General features: G+C 44.9%; 1 protein-coding gene and 1 long non-coding RNA gene across 3 annotated transcripts in view; one reads left to right on the top strand and one right to left on the bottom strand.

The window, feature by feature from the left end:
- PRTFDC1 (phosphoribosyl transferase domain containing 1) overlaps positions 1–6,970 on the top strand; it is a 54,052-nt gene extending 47,082 nt beyond the window's left edge. Inside the window, exon 9 of one of the 2 annotated variants that reach the window (XM_083406761.1) lies at positions 6,758–6,970. In XM_083406761.1, coding sequence (XP_083262887.1) covers positions 6,758–6,814 — 57 coding nt within the window. In that variant the 3' untranslated portion in view covers positions 6,815–6,970. Of the gene's footprint in view, positions 1–418; positions 2,596–6,757 lie in introns of those variants that run through there. The other variant, XM_083406760.1, reaches the window with a different exon arrangement.
- A 165-nt stretch (positions 6,971–7,135) lies between these two features.
- Positions 7,136–20,470, bottom strand: LOC310661146. The gene is made up of 4 exons (XR_014503778.1): positions 20,245–20,470; positions 18,224–19,977; positions 11,794–12,088; positions 7,136–7,188 (listed from the first exon to the last, which is right to left on the bottom strand). It is a non-coding gene; the product is annotated as an uncharacterized lncRNA (long non-coding RNA).
- Positions 20,471–25,820: the final 5,350 nt, after the last annotated feature.

The raw sequence follows: 25,820 nt of genomic DNA, 5'->3' as shown, positions 1-25,820 counted from the left end.
ATAAACTATGACTTTCGAACCCAGCCAATCTAGAACTGGGTTTCCTCTTCTGTGGCTAACAGTAAAAATTTGTACCCTACTTCTGCAGCACATGGTGCTTTTTAATCCTTATCCTGCCTGCCTTCATGTACAATAGTTTGCTTCACGAATAATGCTAAACCATAGTTCAGCTGCAGGACGCCTTGGGCTCATGCTCTGCTCTCCATGCAGCTCTGAGGAGAATGGAAATATCCATTACATAAGATAAACACCTTTTCCAGCACTCATACTTGCAGCGTTATTTCTGTCAGTGGGAGAATGTGATTTATTTCTGTCACTCGCCACAGCACACTGGAGCGATCAGAGTGCAGAATGTGGCTCCTCCATAAACGCTGTTGGTTGACTTTGTGGGTTGTGATGTTAAAACTTTTCGTTTCAGCACATATGTGTTATCAATAACCATGGCAAAGCCAAATACAGAGTCTAAGGAATAACCGGCTGGCCTGAACTGGAAAACTGACAGTCCCCTTGAAGCATCTCCTGAAGAACAATTGAACTGACATCCGTCCCATTCAGCCTGGACTAAAAAGTGGCCCCTTCTTTCTAAAGGGGGAAAAGAGACTTTGCTGCAGTCAGCCACCCTCATCTCCTTTGTAGCAGAACTTGGACAAGGCAAAGACCGAGAAGTCATGATCTTTTTATATATACATATAATTTAGTGTTATAAGCTAGCAACTAATTAGTTAATTCATTATAATTAGTTATGACTATAATTAGTTACTATGAGATAGTAAGTGAGATGGCATTACCATATTTTTTGCTCTATAAGACGCACCAGACCACAAGACGCACCTAGTTTTTGGAGGAGGAAAACAAGAAAAGAAATATTCTGAATCTCAGAAGCCAGAACAGCAAGAGGGATCGCTGCGCAGTGAAAGCAGCAATCCCTCTTGCTGTTCTGGCTTCTGGGATAGCTGCGCAGCCTGCATTCGCTCCATAAGACTCACACACATTTCCCCTTACTTTTTAGGAGGGAAAAAAATGAGTCTTATAGAGCAAAAAATACGGTATTTGTTGGCTTGCTTATCCCTTACCTTGCTCCAATCTTCTTTGTGAAGATAGCTGCGCTATTCACAAAGCCATTCTGCAAGGATCCGTAGCTTTGTGCCTCCCAGTGGTGCCTCTTGTTGCTTCCAGTTCTCTCCAGTAACCTATCTGTGCCTTCTTCTGAGCCCTTCTTTTAAAGTTTTCTTGAAGAAGCTCAGTGTACATCAGAGGTGGGGAACTGCAGGCCCGGGGACCAGACGTAGCCCCAGACACCTTTTTTGGCTCCTTGTGACTTTCTGCAAGCCATACCCTCTTTCCGCAGTTCACCCCCCCCCCCACTAGCTCTTAGAATCATAGAATTATAGAGTTGGAAGGTACCCTGAGGGTCATCTAGTCCAACCCCATGCGACACAGGAATCTCAACACACGGTCTCCCATCCAGTTTGGAGCCATGCCTGACCCTGCTTAGCTTTGCAAATGTGCTTTTGCACCCAAGTGTTTTCTCCTGCCTGGAATGTGCCCTTGAACTCTGATAATGCTTCATGTTTGCCTGGATGGAAAATAAGGGGGGAGTGTGAGTATGCATAAAGAACTAGTCTGTTCTACAGAAGTAAAATGCACATTTGTTGCTCCGTTCAGTTTGGCTTCCGGCTCCACCCATCACAAGGATGTGGCCCTTGGAAGGTTCCCCAAAAAGGGAATAAGGCCCCTAGTAGGCTGGAAAATGTTCCCCATTATCCTCATAAGAACCTTGTGAAGTAGCTTAGGCTGAGGGAGAATGTACTGGCCTCAGACTCACCCAATGAACTTAGAGGCTGAGTGGGGATTTGAACCTTGATCTCCTAGGTCCTAGGACAACACTCTAACCACTATGCCACACTGGCTTTCAGGAGGCTTACAGTGGAACGCAAAAGTGCAGACTATATACCGGTAATAATTGTGCTCTAAATTAATCCGTCTGTTCATCATGGCCACACGCAGTTGCCCTGGGCAAACCTATAAAAGGTAGCTTGGCTCATTTCCTGTATCTTGAGTTTTGTCATCAGTAAGGTTCTGTTTTGCAGGATAACAAGATTCTTGAATCATGCTGTGAGAATCACATTCAAGAAACATCAAATATACATTATGTTAACGGTGTGATAGATTCCTGATCAGTTGACATCCCCAAAGCTGGTGCTGCCCGTGGAGTAGGAACTAGTGTAAATGGTTTTCCTCTACTCCCATTAATCCTCACAGTGACCCTGTAAGGTAGACTAGGCTGAACAATATAGACTGCCCCTAAGTCACCCAGTGACTAGGGCTAGGGTGATATCTGGTTTTCAACATCATGATATATCGCCAGCGAAACATCGCAATATACCGATATGTCACAACGTCTGAAATGAGGATCAAGTTGTGTAGAGACACTCATATGTGATTCATTGTTCTAGGGCTACAGTCCTAAGCACAACTTGCTAGGGAGTAAATTTCATTGCGCATGGAAGGACTTATTTTTTTGAGTAAGCATGCTTTAAGCCATTTGTATTTCCTAGGAATATGTTTCCTAGGAAGGTAACTGGTTTTAATTCATATCTAGTCCCACACTGCAGAGTCACCAAGGTATGTGAATCTATAAAGTCCCCAGTGGGTCGGTTTCAGTAAATGTATTTATGGGTGTGTTTCTGATGAGCCTTTGTTACCCATTCATCCAAAATCATATGGAGCTCCAGTATAATAACATTGAATGTTAATGAATCTTTGCGAGACACTTTTGATTTGACCTTTCAAGGGGAGATGATGGTGTGTCATGAATGCATGGATGTACTCAACTGTGTTTAATACACTGAATTTTAATTGGAACCAAACAATAGCAGCCAAGCTTGGGTTCCCAAACGGCATCCTTTGTGTACAACATAGGAAAGTCATAGATTAGACAAAAAAACCAAGACCCTCTATGAGTGCACATTTCCATAACCGAAACTAATCATGTACAAAGGGTTGTTTAGATGGCATATATTCTTTTTCAAATCTTTTTTTTCCCCTCTTAATGATCCTGTTTTTTTCACAAGCAATTAACCTATCTATGAATATGAATATGGGGGTGTTGATACAGGGGTGGGGAAACAGTCTTTTCTGAAGATAGGAAACATTTCAAGTCATAGAATCATAGAATCATAGAATCATAGAGTTGGAAGAGACCACAAGGGTCATCGAGTCCAACCCCCTGCCAAGCAGGAAACACCATCAGAGCACTCCTGACATATGGTTGTCAAGCCTCTGCTTAAAGACCTCCAAAGAAGGAGACTCCACCACACTCCTTGGCAGCAAATTCCACTGTCGAACAGCTCTTACTGTCAGGAAGTTCTTCCTAATGTTTAGGTGGAATCTTCTTTCTTGTAGTTTGTATCCATTGCTCCGTGTCCGCTTCTCTGGAGCAGCAGAAAACAACCTTTCTCCCTCCTCTATGTGACATCCTTTTATATATTTGAACATGGCTATCATATCACCCCTTAACCTCCTCTTCTCCAGGCTAAACATGCCCAGCTCCCTTAGCCGATCCTCATAAGGCATTGTTTCCAGGCCTTTGACCATTTTGGTTGCCCTCCTCTGTACACGTTCTAGTTTGTCAGTGTCCTTCTTGAACTGTGGTGCCCAGAACTGGACACAGTACTCCAGGTGAGGTCTGACCAGAGCAGAATACAGTGGCACTATAACTTCCCTTGATCTAGATGCTATACTCCTATTGATGCAGCCCAGAATTGCATTGGCTTTTTTAGCTGCCGCATCACACTGTTGGCTCATGTTAAGTTTGTGGTCAACCAAGACTCCTAGATCCTTTTCACATGTACTGCTCTCAAGCCAGGTGTCACCCATCTTGTATTTGTGCCTCTCATTTTTTTTGCCCAAGTGCAATACTTTACATTTCTCCCTGTTAAAATTCATCTTGTTTGTTTTGGCCCAGTTCTCTAATCTGTCAAGGTCGTTTTGAAGTGTGATCCTGTCTTCTGGCGTGTTAGCCACCCCTCCCAGTTTGGTGTCATCTGCAAATTTGATCAGGATGCCCTTGAGTCCATCATCCAAGTCGTTGATAAAGATGTTGAATAAGACCGGGCCCAAGACAGAACCCTGTGGCACCCCACTAGTCACTCTTCTCCAGGATGAAGAGGAACCATTGATGAGCACCCTTTGGGTCCGGTCAGTCAGCCAGTTACAAATCCACTGAGTGGTAGCATAGTCAAGACCGCATTTTACCAGCTTCTTTACAAGAATATCATGGGGCACCTTGTCAAATGCCTTGCTGAAATCAAGGTAGACTACATCCACTGCGTTCCCTTCATCTACCAGGCTTGTAATTCTGTCAAAAAACGAGATCAGGTTAGTCTGACATGACTTATTTTTCAGAAATCCATGCTGACTATTGGTGATCACAGCATTCCTTTCTAGGTGCTCACAGATTGTTTGCTTAATGATCTGCTCCAGAATCTTCCCTGGTATTGATGTTAGACTGACTGGGCGGTAATTATTTGGGTCCTCTCTTTTCCCCTTTTTGAAAATAGGGACAACATTTGCCCTCCTCCAGTCTGCCCTCCTCCAGTCGCAAAACTCAAATCCATATTAAAAGCATCTTCAGCTTTCCGGGCTTTTGAGGTTTCCCGTTTCCTTTGCCATCATCTGCAAAATATATTTTTTCTCATTTACCTGTTGCACTCATTGGAAGAAGGCCATTATGTGCTATATACAAACTGCTCTCAATAACTTCCTAAAGGAAGCCAGTGCAAAAATATAAAAATCGAATGCAAGCAGCTTTGTTCAGAACAGCATGGGGCCTATTGTTGTTAGACTGCAGTTTCCTTTACACTAATAAACAGTAAGGGCGCTTTGCTACATTAGAGATTGCTTTCGACTTCCCATCGCCTCTTCTTCAGCACAGATTTGCACACCCCACAGAAGCCTTTACAATGTACACAAGTGCTTTGGGGGAAACCAATGTAAACATTTCCTGTGTACCTCTGCTGTGGCCTGTACATTTTTCCTAGCTGAATAAAATGAACTGAAGTAACTATGGGATTTCCACCATTGTGTAATTAATTGCCCCATGTTTATGCATATACAGATGAGTGGGAGGAGGTTGAGGATAGATTTTTCTGCAAGTTTCCTTTGTGAGAGAAAACAATTTCCACTCAGCTATCTGTCTAAGACAGGCATCCCCAAACTCGGCCCGCCAGCTGTTTTGGGACTACAACTCCCATCATCCCTAGCTAACAGGACCAGTGGTCAGGGATGATGGGAATTGTAGTCCCAGAACAACTGGAGGGCCGAGTTTGGGGATGCCTGGCCTAAGAGAGCAATCCTAAACTCCCTGGAAGGGTGGCATTGGGTTCATTGAATCCTACAGATCTCCCTCACATAGGAGGAGCATGCAAGTTCAGGCCAATGTTCTCACAGATACCCAGATGCCTATGGGAAACCTGCAAGCAGGACATAAACACAAGAGCTCTCTCCCCTCTTGGGCTTCCTGCAACTGGTATTCAAGAAGCATTCCTGCCTCCAACTGTGGAGGCAGAGGATAACCATCATAGCTAGTAAGCATGGATAGCCACCTCCTCCATGAATGAGCAGAGGGAGATCTCTGTGCGAAGGAGGAATGTCAGGAATGCCCTGGTGTGGTGGCAGCAAGCTCCACTGCTGTTCTGCAGGTAGAAACACGGCCCATGATGGAACCTGAAATGGTGTGTTCCAAGGGCACGTTGGGGAAGGCGATGACTCACAGAAATCTACGCATTGTTCCCCTGACCAACTGCAAGAGCTACACCATCCCTGGAGCTGGCATAGCTAATTTTCCCCCCTGTTGCAGTTAATGGGAGGGACATACTTTTGAAAACCTGACTGCAGCAGGAAAAAGAAGAAATGCTACTCGCCTCTCCACCATTCAGAAACTCTCAGGCTTTAAAAATAATTCAAATTTATTTTAACACACACACACACACAAATTTGCATTATTGGTTCTTAAAAGCCTGAGAAAAGTAATGTTTCTGCTTGGCAGCTAAATGATAGCAATGAGGGTACGAGGCAAACCTCCTTAGGGAGGGCATTTCAAAAGCAAGGCACTAATGCTGAAAAGTTTCTCTTGTAATCACCCGACACCAGGCATCCTGAGAAAGATCACAGGGTGGTGATCTCAGTGGACTAGCCAAATTGATGCAGGAGAAGGTGACCTAAGAGGTATTTCAGGTCCTAAACCATGTGGGGTTTTAGGGGTGATGACCCAGCTCTGACACAGACTCTGGGCCAAGCAACTGGATTAATGGTACAGATAATACTGATTCAGGAATCTATCTTTGCTTTGTATATACCGTATATTTTTTGTTTTCATCTTGCATTTTGTACTGCACACAATTATTTTAATGGTTGTTTTAGAAAATATGGGGGGAAATAAATAAAGTGAAGTGGGGGAGATCACAACTGTTCATACATTTTATTCCTAGTCCCCGTGAAATCTTTGAGTCCCTTGTATCCGGTGACCTACCAAATGCTGTCATCATCAGAGCCAAGTGATCTTTTTCAATCATGGTCGCATCTCTTTGACTCATGAACTAGTCGGAGGGTGTTTATTCTTCCAATCAATTTAACAACATCTGGCAGATTATATAAGGCGAGAGGATGTTCTTTATAAACCGTCATGGACAACATGTTTCTCTGTTTTTTGCAGCCATCCAGTTTTCTCTGATTTCCCTCTCTTGCTCTGTAATAGCTGACATCCTTCCACACCCTGCCCCCAAACATAAAAGCAGGATTGTTGCATCTGTGAAAGTGACATCAGCATTTTGGAGTGCTCCCTTTCGACAATTAATTCAACTCATTCATCCTTCAGTTGGCTGGATCCCAAAGCTATCTGGGAGAAAATGACTGATGGTGACAAAACAAACACTATCCAAAACAGCTATATCTATAACCAGTTTAAGGGCTATATTTTTAATGGGAAGCTTCAATCTACAAAGCAGTCCAGATCTGTTGTTGTAGGTTGTGTCCCAAGTACCCTTTCCCCATGATTCTGCCCTGCAATTCTGATTAAAAAAACTACTTCTTTGGTGTCTTTCATAAACGATGATAACATGCTCCTCAACATATAGGGCTTGCATGCAAATCATGCACATGATGGAATCTTCTGGGGTGAAGGATGCTCTAAAAAGAGAAATAGTCAATAAATAAATAACTGCAAACACAATATGATACACAATATGAGAGCCAGTGTGGTGTAGTGGTTGAGAGTGGTAGTCTTGTAATCTGGGGAACCGGGTTCGCGTCTCCGCTCCTCCACATGCAGCTGCTGGGTGACCTTGGGCCAGTCACACTTCCTTGAAGTCTCTCAGCCCCGCTCACCTCACAGAGTGTTTGTTGTGGGGGAGGAAGGGAAAGGAGAATGTTAGCCGCTTTGAGACTCCTTAAAAGGGAGTGAAAGGCGGGATATTAAATCCAAACTCTTCAAATCCAAATCCAAAATCCAAACATGCAGCTTTTGCACTAAGAACATATAGGCACAGCAAGTCTTGCATAAATGCACACTGGTGATTCGTGTCCGCAATGCTGAGAGATGCACAACACAGCGTGTACATGCATGTTGCCAACCCAGACAGCATGCATGATGAAAACATGCATGGCAAAAGCAATTAAGTTCTGCTCCTCTCCATCCCATCAACGCTGCCTAACATAGGCATTTGGCCAGCACAGCCTGCTGTCAGTGCCACTGTTATCACTACATTGGCACGGTGTAAAGTTTCTGTTCCTGTGCCTTTTGCCTGCATCCCCATCGCAGCCAGGAACTGTAACCCAACCACAGGATTGCTCTGCTAGTGAACCTTATTCATCGGTCTGCTGCAGCTCAGAAGGCTCAGAAGGCAGAGTAGGGAACTCCATGATGGCAGGTACCCCACAGAAGGAAGAACGTGAACGAGAAACTTGGCAAATGGAAGCACTTCCCTTTGGCTATCCTGTTTCCTTTCCTGATTCCGCCTCCTCCTCGGCTGTTGCATCCTAGTGCGGGGGTGTTTGCAGCCGAAGGAAAGTACCACCAATTGGAGTCTTGGAAGCAGCCTCCCCACCCCAACGCACAAACACCCCTGTACCAGTTCCCACTGTGCGAATAACAGGGCAGAAGAGCACATACGGGATGTGTGAAGAAGATGAAACTCTGACTTCAAGCCACTGTTGTTATTAGGCCATTGCAAGGTACTCTGGGAAAATTGCATCATTTTTCTTTAGTGTGCAAACAGTAACATGCAATTTATTAATTATTATTATTACCATCGTTATTATCAACAAGAACATTAATAGCAGCAGCAGAAATTACTATAAGGGTAAGGGTACCCCTGCCCGTACGGGCCAGTCTTGACAGACTCTAGGGTTGTGCGCCCATCTCACTCAAAGAGGCCGGGGGCCAGCGCTGTCTGAAGACACTTCCGGGTCACGTGGCCAGCGTGACAAGCTGCATCTGGCGAGCCAGCGCAGCACACGGAACGCTGTTTACCTTCCCGCTAGTAAGCGGTCCCTATTTATCTACTTGCACCCGAGAGTGCTTTCGAACTGCTAGGTTGGCAGGCGCTGGGACCGAACAACGGGAGCGCACCCCGCCACGGGGATTCAAACTCCCGACCTTTCGATCGGCAAGTCCTAGGTGCTGAGGCTTTAACCCACAGCGCCACCCGCGTCCCTGAAATTACTATAGCCAGCATTAATAATAATAGTAGCAATAATAATAATAATAATAATAATAATAATAATAATAAGGCTTTAAAATGGGGTTAGACAAATGCATGGAGATGACTACCAATGGCTGCGAGTCATGGCTATATGTTGCATCCAGTGTCAGAGCAAGGATGCCTCTGAATGCCGGTTGTGGGGCTCACGAATGGGAGATGCTGTTGCACTCATACCATGCCTGTGAGATTCTGATAGACATCTAGTTGACATCTGTCAGAGCAGGATGCTTGATAAGCCTTTGCTCTGATTCATCGGGGCTTTCTAGGTTCTTATGTTCCCCAAAGGGCTCTAGCATAAAAGCCGCCTCAGTGACCTTGGACCAGTCAGTATCTAACTATCTAACCCAGAGTTGTTATAAGAATAAAAAAGGGGCAATCATTTAGGAGGAGGAGATTGGTCTAAGAGGAGGATGCCTTGGAGTCTGATGAGCAGACAACCCTTACTGGTAATGGCAGCATAGGAGGGGGATAAACTGGAGCAGGGCTGGTGGCTGTTAGTCCCTCCCTGCCAAGTTATCTTCCCTGACATCTGCACCACACACTTAAAAGCACACAACTTTCCCCAAAGAATCCAGTGAACATAGGAAGCTGCCTTATATTGAGTCAGGTGATTGGATTCATCCAGCACAGTACTGTCTACACCGGGCTTTCTCAACCTGTGGGTCCCCAGATGTTGTTGAACTACAGCTCCCATCACCCCTAGCTAGCAAGGCCAGAGCTCAGGGATGATGGGAGTTGTAGTCCAACAACATCTGGGGACCCGCAGGTTGAGAACCGCTGGTCTACATTGATAGGCCAAGGATGTCCAGGATTCCAGACGGGGTTCTCTCCCTGCCCTCCTTCGAGATGCCAGGGTTGAAAATTGGAACCTTCTGCACGCCAAGCAGATGCTTTGCCACTGAGCTACAGCCTTTCCCTGGACTCTGTGGGAACTGTAGTTTGTTAAGGGTGCTGGTAGATTTAGCTTTGTGGGGGGGGGGGTACATTCCCAGGTAGTCACCATGTGCTTTAAATGTGCAATGGGTGTGCTTTCGAATGGTTAGTGTGGATCCACCCTTACACAGTTATCAGCTCTCTTTACAGACTGAAAGAAGCAGATGGAAATTTAATTTTCATTATTTTAAAAGAGGCTTCTGGTTTGTGTCCAGCTTGATCAGAGTGGAAAGGCTTGCTGGCATGCTGAGCGCAAAGCAAGGAACTCTTTGTACCCACCAGCGTGCCCAAACGCTTTGTTCCCAAAGCTGAGACAACAGATCTGCTATGAAATAGAGCCTTCGGTTGGAAAGCCTTCCCTGGCTATTGGACACGCAGATGAGCCATGCTACCAGCATCAAGCACATGTCTTGATCCAGTAGCCCAGTGCGTTCTTGACATGAGAGGAAATGGCGGCTTGACCTAAGCAGAGTCCACTTGGGACACCCAAGCAGGGAATATTAGCCCAGTCCTAATATAGCAGACACCTGGCTCCACATCCAAAAAGGAGAGGAGCCAAAGTCTCAAATTGGTGGGTGTTTACTTCTATTTGTGTAAACGGAACCAGAAGTAAGAACGTGTTTCCTGCACAGAAAGGGAGAAGGAAGTCTGGATACATTTGTGGAGCTGCTGCCGCAAAATAGCCCAAGCTGCCTCTCTCCAGAGAGATGCAGAAATATTCAATGAGTTCACTCTCTGGCACTGATGAGACTCCCATGGCGGCTCTCCAACCTTGTCCTGAGGCAAGGTGAAGTCACTCTTTCTGGCAGGGAGTTTCATGGCCAGAAAACTCCGGGCAAAGTTTGTCCCAAAGATGTTGCCTTGTAACCATAGCTCAGTGTTACGCAGGATGTCCCAGGTTCAAAACCTGATATCTCCAGGTAGGGCCAGGACTGTCCCCTGCCTGAAACCCTGGAAAGCTGCTGCCAGTCAGTGAAAACTATACTGAGATATCTGGGACAATGGTCTGACTCAGAATAAGGCAGCTGCCTATGGACCTGTCCCCAGGGGTGGGTGTCAGGCGTGCGTGCAGGAGCCAGGCCCTGTGACCAATAGGACTTTGCAGGACTGGGGCCTTCCTAAGTCTGTTCTGAAGAGGCAAGGCCTCACAGGTGAGGCCAATTGGTAACTCACAGCACCTGGTGGCAAGAGCTGGGAAGGGATATAAGGTCAGCATTTCCCTTGGCTCTTTGCTATAGCAGCATGCTTCCTGCCTTGCTGCGTTTGGCTTCTTGCTTCCTGATCCTTGAACCTCGGCTTCTTGACTCCCAGCTTCTTGATCCTCGGACCCTTGATTTCGTGACTCCTTGCTTCCTGACCCTCGGACCCTTGGCTTCTTGACTCCCAGCTCTCTGACCCTCGGACTCTTGGCTTCCTGACTCCTGGCTTCTGGACCCCTGTTCCTGCTCCCACCCGGCCATCTTGCCCCCGGTCCTGAAGTCCCCTGCCAGGACTTTGATTGCCTGTGAACTGGACTGTGGGGGTGGCAGCAGCAGTGTCAGAGAGAAGGGTTTCCTAGAAAATGCATTCATTCCAGATAGGAGAACAAGCAGACCTAGGAGAACTATAGTGTGGGACGATCACAGACGCACTTTCAACTTCAGGGCCACTACTGCAAGGATTCTCCTTCTTTGTTGATTTAAAGCCGCAAGAGCATATGCTAACCTATCACTAAAAAGGCACTGATTGCAAATATGTCTCCCAAACAGTGTTGGTCTGGAGCAGCTTTTTCTTGGTGACAATTGCCATACTGGGCAAATGAAAGCCGCTCTGGAAAACGAGCCACTCTAGGATCCTCCGCAGTGCCATCTGCAAGGTACTCTCTCTAAACCTTGCAAGCTGTTACCAGAGAAATTGGCAGCCATCGAGGCCGGCATGCCACATGAGTAGGCAAGAGGGTAAAGGCAGCTGAATTAAGGCCTCTCTTCGAGCACGAACAATATTAGTTTGCTTGGTATTTATACGCTATCTTTCATCCAAATTGATTTCATGGTGGTTTACAGCAAGATCAAAGAACAAGCACAAAGTAAAAATGGAACACGCTACGAGTCCCGCTTACCAAACACAATGTATTCCCTGGAAATTGTTCGTCAGGCAAGCGTTCACATAAAGGGTCTAGGATTTTAATTGATTTCTATGGGGACATTTTCAATCCGGGATTTTTTTCTGATTTATCCCCCCACTTTTTCAATGGTTTCTTCCTGAAACAGTGACGGCCAACTAGCCAAGGAGAGACAAAGGAAAAACCTGATTTGTCTGATGTCTCCTGCTCTGTGATTTGTCCAATCTCTCCTGCTCTCTGATTCTTCTGATCTTGCTTCCTCCCTCCTTGCCTGGTTTCTGCCCCCAAATGGCTGCCGCCAACCAGCGAAGCACGCACAAACAAAAATTAAGGAGGTGAGTGAAACACAGGCTGTTCAGATATCTGTAGAATGTATAGTGAGGTTTGGGCATAATTCTTTGTTTGGATAAGTGAATTTTCACATAACAAGCAGGTAGATATCAGGACCTGCATGTACTCTCCAATTATGAACCCCTATATTCTGATGTAGCTTCACAGCACCATCTGAAGTGTCTGGGATTTCACACCTCCTATAGTGAACTCTAAATACATAAGGCAGCTCCTGCACAGCCCTTGGGAAGCTCTCTAACTATTTTGTATCTCGGGTTCCACAGTAACATGATGACTCTACAATCAACTTTTGAGAAATGTAGGGGCTCTTGGGTCTTCATACAACTATCCCCCACTTTATGTGTCATGATCACATAATAAACATTTTCCCTTCTGCAAGTAGAAATTAACTATTTTATGAATGTAGCATTCCAGGTTAGATTAGAAAAGCCCATACCCATGCAAAATATCGAGGAAGCACTGATAATGCACCTGGTCCAAGGCACAGCCTATGCTGTGAATCCATTCTTCCTCTACTTCAGGAAGGAGGGGGGAAAGTTCATGGCCACAGCTGCCCGTAATCTACCATCTAAGAGTCCACCAGGTTGATAGAAAACCAGCTAATTCAGGGAAAGGCAACCTGATATTGTTGGTCTCCAACTCCCATCATCCTGACCAGTGGTCACTGGTTCCCCATCCCTGGTCTAATCCTTTTTGAAGAAAGGTGGTACATATGGCAAATTTGAGGTTGGAATGAGTATATACAGTACTGTGAGTTCCCTTTAACATATACTTCTTTCTCTGATTTTCAGTAAAGAGATAGGAAGTTTAAAAGTTATCCCAGAAAATGCACCCTCCCCCTCCCCCTTTCATATTATATGGGTGTGCCACATGTGAAAATTGTGGAAAGTGTAAACTGGGAACTGCTGGGATACTTCTATCTAGAAGGGGAAATAAACCAAATGTGGATTGAAGAAATGAAAGAGTTTCACAATAGTGAAAGGATGGTCTTTAAACCCAGAGATTGGCTGGGGGATTATGAAGGCATCTGGGGGCAATTTATAGAAGATTATGTACATGACACATAGTGGCACAGTGACAGGGGAATGGAAGGCGAGGGAAATAACCCACGGTGCTTTCACAATCCCTGGCTGAGCCCCTTCTGTCCTCTGTGCTCTCACATGTTTCAGATCCATTCTACTACCATCCCTTCCCGAATAGAATCAACCTTGGCATTTGCACCTCTGATCAGTCTATAGCTGATGGCCAGCAAAGAACGTCTGTTACGGAGCCTGAGAGGATAATGAAAGCTCTGCCTCAGATGCCAAGATTCTGACCTGTTCAAATTCACACAAACAAGCCATCGCTTTCTGTCGGCAAGGGCATGTGAAATCTGACAGGGCTCTGCAACATCTTTTATCTTCCTCCTATACTGACATTTATAATTTGATTGATATTTATAAACTGATTAAAACTCATGTGGAAGATTTCTTCACCCAAGGCTCCATCTGCACACTTTTATATGTTTAAATCAGCATCACACCACTTGAAACAGTCATGGCTTCCCTGCAAAGAATACTGGGAACTGTAGTCTGTTCAGAATCTTGTGTCCCCCTCTGTGTCCCCCTCACAGAGTTACAAATTCCAGAGTGATGCAACAATTAATACCTCTTTCTAGGGAACTCTGGTAATTGTGGTTCTGAGAGGGGTTTTCTTTTAGGGGGGGGGAGGCTCTTAGCAACTCTCAGCACCCTTAATAAACTCCCAGGATTATTTAGGGAAAGCTGTGACTGTTTAAAAGTGGTATGATGATGCTTTAGATTTATAGTGCAGATGGGGCCTAGGTGAACGGTACAGGAAACAGCATCCAATTGCGGGAGTACTCAGGAAGCAACTACAGGGGAGGGCTCAAATAGTGGGACAGCTGCCCAGAAATCCTCTATAATCACTGTGGAGGTGGCAAGGGATGACATTTGCCCATTTAAGTGGGCCTGGATTTAATGACTGAACAATCGTAAGATTTCCCCTTTCCCATCAGTGGCCCAGACTAGGAAATCTTTCCAGACAAAGGACCCAGCTATCCTATATGTCTGTCCCCCATGTCAGTTCTTCACGTAAATGGTAAGAATGATAAATAAACACCAAAGCTGGCAGGTTTTTATGAAGAGCAAGTGAATGGAGGAGCTATAAAGGAGAGAGACAGGAATGGTTGAGGATACAGTACCAAGAGGATTCAGCAGAAATAATGAGCTGAATATGGACAAAGGAAAAATGTGTTGGGAGGCCAAATATCTGGAAGAAAGAAAGAAAAAATCCTGACAGTGAGGACTACTAGACTGTGAACTAATTTCCCGAGGGAAATGGTGGGGGATCCATAGCCCGAGTCATTTCAACTGGATGAGACAAAGAACGGGAGAATTAAGAAAGTGGAGGGCAGTTTTGAAGTGATTGGACCTGGGGAGGTCATGGCGGGGGAGCGAGCAGGGAGCATGCGAGCTCAACCGCTTGATGATGTAAAAGCTCCTTTCAGTCGCAATTTCCTTTCTTCTGAAATGAAATAATATGCCTCATTCAAGGGCCAGTTGAGAACGGGCTGCCAAACCTGCAGCTGCAAAAGTGCTCATCCCTCGAGGGACAGGTTGAAATGCTAATATGATGCTTACTGATCAAGCCCCAGTATTGTGTGTTCTGCAATAGGGTCTTCTGCTTCACGCTGATTGATAGCAGCCTCAGTGGAAATAAATGCAAACCTGCTCCAGGAATCAGGAGATTGTCTGGTGTTTTCAAAGCACGCCGTGGAGCCCAGCAGGTGAGTCTGGAATTAGAAGAAGGAAGGAGCAGGGACCTTCCTAGACACCCATGACACCTCCCCCAAAATTGCAATTGTCAAGTGCCAGAAAATAAATGAATTAGGAAATCGCCCCTCTTGCTTAGTCTAGGACAGCTATGAGGCAGTCATGCCATAGTGAAAGTTTGTGTGATATATAAGATTTGGCTGCCTAGCATTGAGAAGAAAGAAACCAGCAAGACTAGGGTTTTAATGAAGCTGCTGTTCTGTGATAAAAAGCTTCTGGAACATTCATGGCACAGCATACAGCATCGAGTGAAAATGTCATCTTAGGGCCCAACAACATAGGAGAACTGCAGGGCCGGGCTTCTAAATGTGAGGAAGCATGAATCACCTGAAAAATGGTTGCTGGATAATGTAAAATAAGCAGCAGCAAGTACAAGGCATGTGGGAAGTCGAATCCTCCCTCTGCCTGCCACTTTACCCTGTGCATTTGTCCTCAACCACCCCCTCCCAGATGTTTTTCTTCCAGCTCTGCTCATTTTTGGTATCTGTTAAGTTCTTCTTTAATATATAAGGCAGGGTTACTCATTTTTGTAGGCTCAGAAGAAGAGGCCATTTATCCTCAAATAGGTTAACCTACAACTGTATTGGAAAGTGAATGTAGCCATAATAACAAGCTAAAGCGTGGAGTCCTCGCTCTAACCGATAATAACTGGAGACAATGCTTAACATGGCTGCCCAGAGTGGCTGGGGAAACCCAGCCAGATGGGTGCGGTATAAATAATAAATTATTATTAAATTATTATTATTACTCTACCAGGACCCATTAATACAGTATTAGAGCCTGGCTGAGGTGTGCCTTGAGTGACAGACTACAAAGGGAATTATGGCAAAGGAGGTAGCAATGGGATCATCATCCCCAAGAATGGCCCTACTGTTAGGCAGAGTGAGGTGACTGCCTCATGCGGCAAATGCTGGAACAGATCCTGGAACTTGCAAGCAGTAAGTTTCAACTGCAGATCCCAGCAGCACTTCAGTCAGTGGCATATACAAGTCAACAGTGTTTTCCACAGTGAAGTGATGCATATGTATGTGCACATTGCCCCATAATAAAATGTCAGGATACACAGTGCAACATTAGGTGCTGTTTGTTGTCTCTGACATAGGGCCAGTTCCATCATATTGCCTAATCATGATCTGCAAAGGCCAACCACAGTTTGTCATGATATCCAGATTGATAAACCATGGTTTGCAATCAGGCACCAAACCCGGATCTGAAACTATGGATTAAAACTGGTCTTGAGTTGTTTGGGTGCGCATGTTTCGCCAACCTAGATTTAATATGTGGAAAGGGAAGCCGTTATCTGACCACCGTGCCAGGTGCGCAGGGCCTCATTTACTAAGCTGGGATCAGATTGTGGAAGAAGCGAAGGAATGAAAAGGAATAATAGGAGCCCTTTATGTTTTGTCTGTTTCCTTCAGCAAGACTCAAGCTGGCAGTCAGTAGCAACTGCCTTCTGTTCCTTGTGTGGTATTGGTTTACCTTATCTTGGCACTCTGGCCTGAATGCTGCCTTCCTTGCAGAAAGAGCTTCTTTTTTTTAAGGGAGAAACCGCTTTGGAGACTGTCAAAGTAGTGTCCACCCTAAAGCAAAAAATTGTTTCTGAATTGTTCAACAGATCTGCTCTACTAGTTTTTAGATGTTCCTGTTTTTCAGTGTTAGAGGAGAGTGCAAAATATGGTCTAAAGCTCAACATCAAAAAAACTAAGATCATGGCCACTGCTCCCATCACATCCTGGCAAATAGAAGGGGAGGAATGGAGGCAATGAGAGATTTTGCCTTCTTGGGCTCCATGATCACTGCAGACCATGATTACAGCAGTCATGAAATTAAAAGACTCCTGCTTCTTGGAAGAAAAGCAATGACAAACCTAGACAGAATCTTAAAAAGCAGAGACATCACCTTGCCGACAAAAATCCGTAAAGTTAAAGCTATGGTTTCCCCAGTAGTGATGTATGGAAGTGAGAGCTGGACCATAAAGAAGGCTGATCGCTGAACAATTGATGCTTTTGAATTATGGTGCTGGAGGAGACTCTTGAGAGTCCCATGGACTGCAAGAAGATCAAACGTATCCATTCTTAAGGAAATCAGCCCTGAGTGCTCACTGGAAGGACAGATCCTGAAGCCGAGGCTCCAATACTTTGGCCACCTCACGAGAAGAGAAGACTCCCTGGAAAAGACCCTGATGTTCGGAAAGATGGAGGGCACAAGGAGAAAGGGACAATAGAGGATGAGATGGTTGGACAATGTTCTCAAAACTACCAACATGAATTTGACGAAACTGCAGGAGGCAGTGGAAGACAGGAGTGCCTGGTCCATGGGGTCACGAAGAGTCAGACACGACTAAATGACTAAACAACTAAACAACAACAACAAGTATTACTTTTACTACTTGGTTGGTTGTTGCTCTGATCTCCTTTGGGAGGAAGGGCATGGTATAAATTCAAGTAACACTTGAATTTGAATGCAGAAGGTCCTAGGGTTAATCCCCAGCATCTCCAGGCAAGACCAGGAGAGAACCTTGCCTGAAACCTTGAAGAGCTGGGCAAGCCAAAGCAGACAAGTGCTGAGCTACATGGACCAGTGATCTGACTTAGTATATAGCATTTTCCTACATACGAATGTTATGTTGGATGCAACATGGTTTGACCATGAAATTCAGCTTCCTGAAAACCTTAGCTTTTACTTTGAAAAATTGGTTCAATTTTCATTTTAAGACAAATGTAGCTAATACACACTTTCTGAAGCAATATCCGAACCAAAACAAAGCCATCCTTCAGAATTTGCCCTTTCCCGAACTTTGCAATCCAGTTTTCCAGCAAAAAAGGTACAAAAAACACATATATTCAGGTGTGCATAAAAATGCATTTATTAGTGGAATAACAAACAAAAATGCATTTTATGGGGGGAAATTGCTTTGCAAAAATGTGTGTACTGTATTAGGATAAATTTTATACAGAGAGAGAGAGAGAGAAATTCTCACTCAAATGGTGGTGAATTCTCAAAGGACTTTTTAAAAGACAAATATCGAACATGTGGGAATATAAGAAGTGAATTTAAAATTGGAAAAATGAGAAACTAAGAGAAACCAAAGTTGACAGATTTGGCTTTTCCTGTTTGTGATACACAAAGAAAGCTGCCTGATCCAGTGAAACCGATTCAGAATGTGCCATTTTAGAAGCCAGATTTAAAGTAAACTTGATCTTTCTTCTCTTTCTCTCCCACCTTGTCCTTCTGCTGCTCACATGTCCATACCTGTGCTGTTCATCTTCATGTCAGCCCTCCTTAATTTTTGCCTCAAGTTGTTCCTTCCTAGCGGCCTCTGTTCTGCTTTTGGTGCTCCTGCAGTCCAGTTTCAAGGCCTCTGAAATATTCACATTGCAAAACCTCTGTCGCATTAAAATCAACAATCAGCTGGAAGTCATCCTTCTTTCATTATATTTGGCAATCGAATCTGGAGCGTCTAAAAAGGCCTCCACCCTGCAGCTGTATCTCATCAGTGATCCTGCTTAAATGCAAGGAGTTGGCCGGGACAGCAAATGTTCCCCAACTGCAACCTGTTTCCAAGTGACATCTCAGAAGCATTTTTAGAAACAACTTTCTGTGTCGCTCCGCAGCAGGGGTGTCTGGAAAATGGGCTGCTTTGATTCTGAAGTACATCTGATGTGCTTCCCCAGCTGATTAAATGGACTAGTTCATGCACACATGTGATTCTCGAGTCGCAACACACTACTGTGTTACCGAGTGGCAACATTTGCATGTAAGAATCATCACAGAGCAAACACAACACAGGCAGAACATTTCCATAGGCTCACATACACAGCTGAGTTCATGTATTTAACTTTGCACATTGTTCACTGCCATTATAGGGGCACAGAAGTACTTTTATAAATAAATGAAAGAGCTAGGTAAAGGTAAAGGGACCCCTGACCATTAGGTCTAGTTGTGACTGACTCTGGGGTTGTGGCGCTCATCTCGCTTTATTGGCCGAGGGAGCTGGCATACAGCTTCCGGGTCATGTGGCCAGCATGACTAAGCTGCTTAGGCAAACCAGAGCAGCGCACGGAAACACCATTTACCTTCCTGCCAGAGCAGTACCTATTTATCTACTTGAACTTTGTGCTTTCAAACTGCTAGGTTGGCAGGAGCAGGGACCGAGCAACGGGAGCTCACCCCGTCACGGGGATTCGAACTGCTCACCTTCTGATCAGCAAGTCCTAGGCTCTGTGGTTTAACCCACAGCGCCACCCGCGTCCCTAATGAAAGAGCTATGTCAGCATAAAACCTGGTATTTGTAGTCTTCTCCCATTGGCTCTAATGGGAGAGAACAAGGAAGGAGATAGCTCCTCCAGCTCCACTTTTTGTGTGCGTTTGGCCCCCTTCCCTTCCTGAATTCTAGGTGGCTTGGTGCTGCAGAGTAATTGCCAGCAGACCAGAGGCACAGCTCTGTGCCCGCATATCCCCAGCCATAAGATTGTTCTGCAAGCAATCAAGTAATATATGTATTTGTGGGGGTGGCATTAACTGAGCACTGAATAAATAATCGACTTTCATAACACCTCAGACGGTGCTTTTCAAGGACGTCGGCTCACACATTCAATTATGAATCATCAAGTGTAGGATAATCAGTTAAGAAGAAGAAAAAAGTGTGAATATGCACTTGTGAGCCAAGCCTGATGATTATGTCACCGAGTAATGAGAAACCGAACAGTGTACATATGTGTATAATCCCTGCTCTGGGATAAATATTATTAAGGGTAGGACAGAAATACTATTTGAGGGGAGGGTTTAAATCAACCTCCATCTCAATGTGGAGCAACGGTGAATGTACAAAGCGTTCCTTGCCATTTGTTAATGAAGGTGAAACTGAGTAGGAATATCAAGCATGCATTAATTGGCACAATGTCAATGTTGCTAATTAATCTCAACAAAGGAATGACTCAGTATGTATGTCAGTTTATCATATAATGTTCATTACAACACATGTAGACGTGCAAGACTCAGTACAGTGGTACCTCACAAGACTAATGCCTCGCAAGACAAAAAAACTCGCAAGAGGAAAGAGTTTTTCATTTTTTGAGTTGCTTCGCAAGACGAATGTCCCTATGGGCTTGCTTTGCAAGACGAAAATGTCTTGCGCCTTTTTCTTAAAACCGTCAATGCATTCCTATGGGAAACTGTCAATGCACAGTGGTGCTTCGCAAGACGAAAAAATTCACAAGACGAAAAAACTCGCAGAATGAATTAATTTCGTCTTGCGAGGCACCACTGTACTTCCTTTTGTCTGAATCGTCCACCATTCAGCTTCATTGAGTTACAGCCTCAAGCATTATGTATATGTATCTTGCACCATGCAGCAGATACATGTACAGTGGTCCCTTGATTCTCAAATGCCTTGGTACTCAAACATATTGGAACCCAAACACTGCAAACCGATTTGCGAACTTTTTTCAGAAGCCAAACGCGATCTGTTTTGAATGTCACACTTTCGATTTGAGTGCCACACTTTCATTTTGAGTGTTACACTAAGGCCTTTTTGTTTTTGCTGTTTATTTTGCATTTTTGTTTTTGCGACGCTTTTTTTTATGACTGTTTGGAACCCAGTTCAGCTACTGATTGTGTGACTTCAGTACATTGTTTATTACTTTTATGTTATGGATCAATGGCCTTGTCAGACAGTAAAGTTCATGTTAAATTGCTGTTTTAGAGGTTGTTTTTAAAAGTCTGGAAAAGATTAATCCATTTTGCATTACTTTCTATGGGAAAGCGTGCCTTGGTTTTGGAACAGACTTCCGGAATGGATTAGTTTTGAGAACCAAGGTGCCATTATACACCTTTGTCGTGTCCCTTTAAACAAAAAGCACCTTAAGAAGACAAAATGGAAGTGGCAGATACTGTGATTGTAATGTGAGAGTGCCCTTGTGACACTTATAGAAGAATCACAGCGCCCTGGAAGAAGCAGAAGCAGTAGAAGGAGATACTAGGTGAAATGCGCATAACGTGACAATTCTGGTTTTTGGTTCTGTGGGGCTCTGGGGCAAACTGTCCTTAGTGAACTCTGCTTTTTCTCGCTGTTTTTACAACACTTGCCTTCTCCTTGAGCACATTTATCACAGCTGCCCAGAGGGGAGGTAAAAAGGTAAAGGACATCTGACAGTTAAGTCCAGTTGCAAGCAACTCTGGTGTTGCAGTGCTCATCTCGCTTTACTGGCCGAGGGAGCTAACGTTTGTTTGTTTGCAGACAGTTTTTCTGGGTCATGTGTCCAGCATGACTAAGCCACTTCTGGAGAAACCAGAGCAGTGCACGGAAATGTCGTTTACCTTCCTGCCGGAGCGGTACCTATTTATCTACTTGCACTTTGATGTGCTTTTGAACTGCTAGGTTGGCAGGAGCAGGGACTGAGCAACAGGAGCTCACCCCATCACGGGGATCGAACCACCGACTTTCCAATCGGCAAGCCCAGTGGTTTAGACCACAGCGCCACCTGCGTTCTGGGAAAGGACAAGCCAATTGGAGGAAAATGGCCCCCTCTCCACTCTTGCCACTGCCCACTTGTTTAGGCTGAAGCCGTGAACAGGAAATGACAGTGAGGAAGAGGAGGAGCTCCAGGTATTGGTCCTGGGCCCCTTATAGGGACATGGGCCTTAGCAGGTGCCCAGTGATGCTGACTACTGATGCTGGCCCTGTTCACTGAGCCAGGATAAGGGGTAGGGTGGATGCATTGGTAGTGCGCTCTTTCCTGGTAGAAGCAAATGCTCAATTTAACACTGACCTCAAATGCCAGCACCCTGCCTTGCAAGTGTGGATTCATATTCACAAGAAGTAATTGCGAGGCGTTGCCATAGGAAACAAGCGCCTTTAATAAGAAAAGTGTAGGCAGTTCTAGACTTTGGCAGGCAAGAGCGAGTAGGAGGCCATTTGGCTTTCTGGAATACCGAATCATATTTGGTCAATAGGGGATGATAATGCGTTTCTTCACCCCCTGGGTCCCTGCCAAGGGACTTCGTGTTTCCGCAAAGATGGAAAGATCCATCTTGTTCATCCCCATTTTGCCTTTTCAAACCTCCTGCATCTGATGGTATTAGACAGGCATAGAATCCCAAGAGAATTAGTGTGGCGGCTGCAATTATCTCCATTGCATAATTAAAAGCATTGGTGTCCTTGATCACAGGCCACTATGACCCAGAAACAGGGAAGAATATGGTGGCCCTGGTTGCATCGTCTTGGCGGCAGCCTGGATGACGGACTGGGTGGCAGGAGAAGCTGGGTGGCTAAGATAAATGAGAGGGTTTGGTAAGGAGTGAGGAGGACTCCTTGCTACCCTTCAGCCCAGCCTAGGTCTCCATTTTCCTTATTCTTTCACATGCCTGGAAGAAGCTGTTCACAAAGATAAGCTGAGCCACTTTTATGGAAAGCCCTCTTCTTTCAATTTGGGCTAAAGGTCTTTCTCACCCATGTGTGCATGTGGGGAGACAAGAGAAAGGAATCAAAACAGCGATCAAAACTGGTTCAGGGATGGTACAAAGTAGAAAATCTACAAGTAGGACCTGATGCAAAGGCCTTGTTTGCACCATAAAAATTGCCCTAGTTGCCATACGTCCGGGTTTTCCTGGGCATTTTTCCCATTCCTGGGGAAACCCGGATGTATGGCAGCCCTACACTGAAAGCACTATAATAGCACTTTAAATAGCGACGTCTTCCTCCAAAGAATTCTGGAAACTGACATTTGTTAAGTGCGTTGAAAATTTCTTGGGAGACACCTGTTTCCTTCCAAAAAGCAACAATTATCAGAGTGATTTAGCAGTCAATTCCGCTTCCCAGGCAACTCTGAGAATTGGAGCTCTGCAACTGGCTGGGTATAACACTAGTTAAAGGTATTGTCTATCATAATTTCACCGGTATGTCTACAAGAGACTGACTGAAACTGGTAAGAAAATGAAGCAAACTTTCCTATGACAAATGAGCCGGTTGCTTGTGGATGTAATGTGCTTTCCTGCTTTTGAGCTGTGCCAATGTGGCTGGGGGCAGAATGAGAGAAAGAAGGGGGAACGAGAGAGAGAAAAGGAGGAGGCAAAATGTGTGTGTGTGCGCGTGCACATGTGGGATCAATGATATGCAGGCATGTGCATGTGTGAATGGAAGGATGAGGGTATGTGAGAAAGGGGAGAACAATTAGATGAATGGGGTGCCTGCTTGTGTATGTCTGAATAAATGGTTGGATGGTGTGTGTGATTAAAAGAGAAAGCATGTGGGGTGGTTCTGGCCCCTCCTACCATCTGCTCCAACCCCTGCCCCTCCTGAACATGTGACCCTCTACAGATCACCCCCAAGAGAATGCAGCCCCATAGCGGGGGGATATTCCCTATCCCTGAGACAGATGAAGTGACTCTGTTTAATAAAATCCTTAAAATAAAATAAAAAAGTGGATTCCATCGTAAGACAGTTACTACAAATCAATTGGCTTTAAACAGCAAGTAGTTGAATTGTGACTGCAGCGGAGGCCAGAGAAAGGGAAAGTATTACTTACAGCTACCCAGGCTGCACGAACAAACAGGCCTCTGATGCTTCAAAAAAAGAGAGAACATTGATTGTCAGCACAACATCATTAATCATGATGCAAATTGCCTTATTGTGGAATATAGTATATCGGAAGCAGCTGTCAGATGAGCACATCCAAATGCTCCTGATGCACTTATATTGATTTTCAGCGTATTGTCTGTTCCAAATGTAAGATGTAATTAGATAACTGCTGGGTGAAATCCTGGCTGCATTTAAGTCACTGGGAGATTTGTAATCGATTGGCCTGAGATTCTACTCATAGATATCAGTAACTTTCAGCCACAGCCTCATTGACACTAGTCCTGTTGAATAAATGCTTGACCTGCATCTAGCAGTCATATCCTAAGAATGGAAGTTAGCCTTATACTGTGCTCAGTGGGCTTCCTCTCAGGTAAGCATGCATGGGATTATGGCTTTACCCTTCCTTTGCCTCCTGTGAAGATTAAGTTGTATTTTGTTTTTTGAATAAGGCTGACACCCGAAGGACGGAGGAATTAAGAGCAAAGGGGTTTGAGAATATGTTTACGCAGAGCCCAACAAATAGGAGCTCTGTGAGCCCTGGAAAATTTGCTCCCTGCCTTGTAGGCCTTTCCCCATCTGACTTGGGTGGACAGGTCTCCTAACTGACTGCAGCTACAAAAACTGAGGCTTCTCTACCCTCTGGGCTGGAGCTTTGTTTAAGGGATTGTGTTGCAGGGTTGGTGCGATAGATAGATGATAGATAGATGATAGATAGATGATAGATAGATAGATATCTTTATTTTAGATCTAATTGTGATTTATGTGGACGTTGTTTAATTTGGTTGTGTATTTTTGAAGTTTATTTATTGTTTATGACTACTTTTGTTACGGGACACGGGTGGCACTGTGGTCTAAACCACAGAGCCTAGGGCTTGCCGATCGGAAGGTTGGCGGTTCAAATCCCTGCAACAGGGTGAGCTCCCGTTGTTTGGTCCCAGCTCCTGCCCACCTAGCAGTTCGAAAGCACGTCAAAGTGCAAGTAGATAAATAAGTACCGCTCCGGCGGGAAGGTAAGCGGTGTTTCCATGCGCTGCTCTGGTTCGCCAGAAGTGGCTTAGTCATACTGGCCACATGACCCGGAAGCTATCTGCGGACAAACGCCAGCTCCCTCGGCCAGTAAAGCGAGATGAGCGTCACAACCCCAGAGTCGTCCGTGACTGGACTTAACAGTCAGGGGTCCCTTTACCTTTGTTACGTTGCAATTCTGCAATTTTTTTCATGCTGTAAGCTGCATTGAGCATGGTTTGAACTATGGAAAGGCAGCATACAAATAACATGTATGTAAGATAGGAAGAAGGTAGGGAGCTACTTATATTGAGCCAAACCATTGATCCATCTAGCTTGGGGTTGCCTGCACAGGCTGGCAGCAGCTCCCCAGGGTTTCAAACAGAGGCCATTTCCACTCCTGACTGAAGATGCTGGGGACTGAACCTAGGACCTCTGATGTTGCCTCACTGAGCTGTGTCCTTTCCATTGTGAGGCTCCGTGCCATCGCTCTGATTGGGAAAGGGAAAACGGCCGAGCAGCTGGATGCTAAGAAGCTGAGCAGGGAAAGGTCCCAGGCAGGCAGAGAGCCAAAGGAGGAACCTGAGAGGGCGCGTGAAGGAAACACAGAACTAAGAAAACAAGAGGCCTAAAAGAAGGGGCTGATGGGAAAGCCTCTGCAGAGCAGCCTGGGCAGGGACCAAGTGGGCTGGAGAAGCTCGGAGGGCTGGATACTGTGTTTGAAAAGAACCAAGGTTCAACAAAGCTGAAGAAGCAATGGCAGTGGGGAAGGCTAAAATCCTCTGCTCACTTACATGGGACCATGTACCACTGAATTTAATGAGGCTTCTGAGTAGCCATGCACTCTTATGGGTGGAATTTAACTAGCCAAAGATTTGGTTGCATGTTGTTGTTTTTAAAGGTTTTTCCAAATGCGAAGATGCTATGTTTTTCCTGTATTTACTTCTAGATAATTTTATTTATGTCATTGCTATTTATTTAGATATTTATATTCTACCTTTTTTTGTTAGGGACATACTGTCGAAAATAAATACGGCTTGTATAAACTTTTTTTGTAACTGTGCATTAGCACACTTTTTATATACATATCTTCCCTGGTCCCCCCCCCCTTTTTCTAAAAAAGAAAATAAAGCAAAAAGCTGCCATGCTGAATGAAATGGATCGCAAATGATAGCTAGCAACACTAATATTTACTTATTTGCTAATTATTTATCAAGATTTCTGCGCTGTTTATGATCTGACTCCAGAGAGGAAGT

This window comes from Podarcis tiliguerta, assembly GCF_965153285.1.
Source record: "Podarcis tiliguerta genome assembly, chromosome: 12".
Classification (NCBI taxonomy): Eukaryota; Metazoa; Chordata; class Lepidosauria; order Squamata; family Lacertidae; genus Podarcis; species Podarcis tiliguerta.
This window is presented reverse-complemented; position numbering and strand designations above follow the sequence as displayed.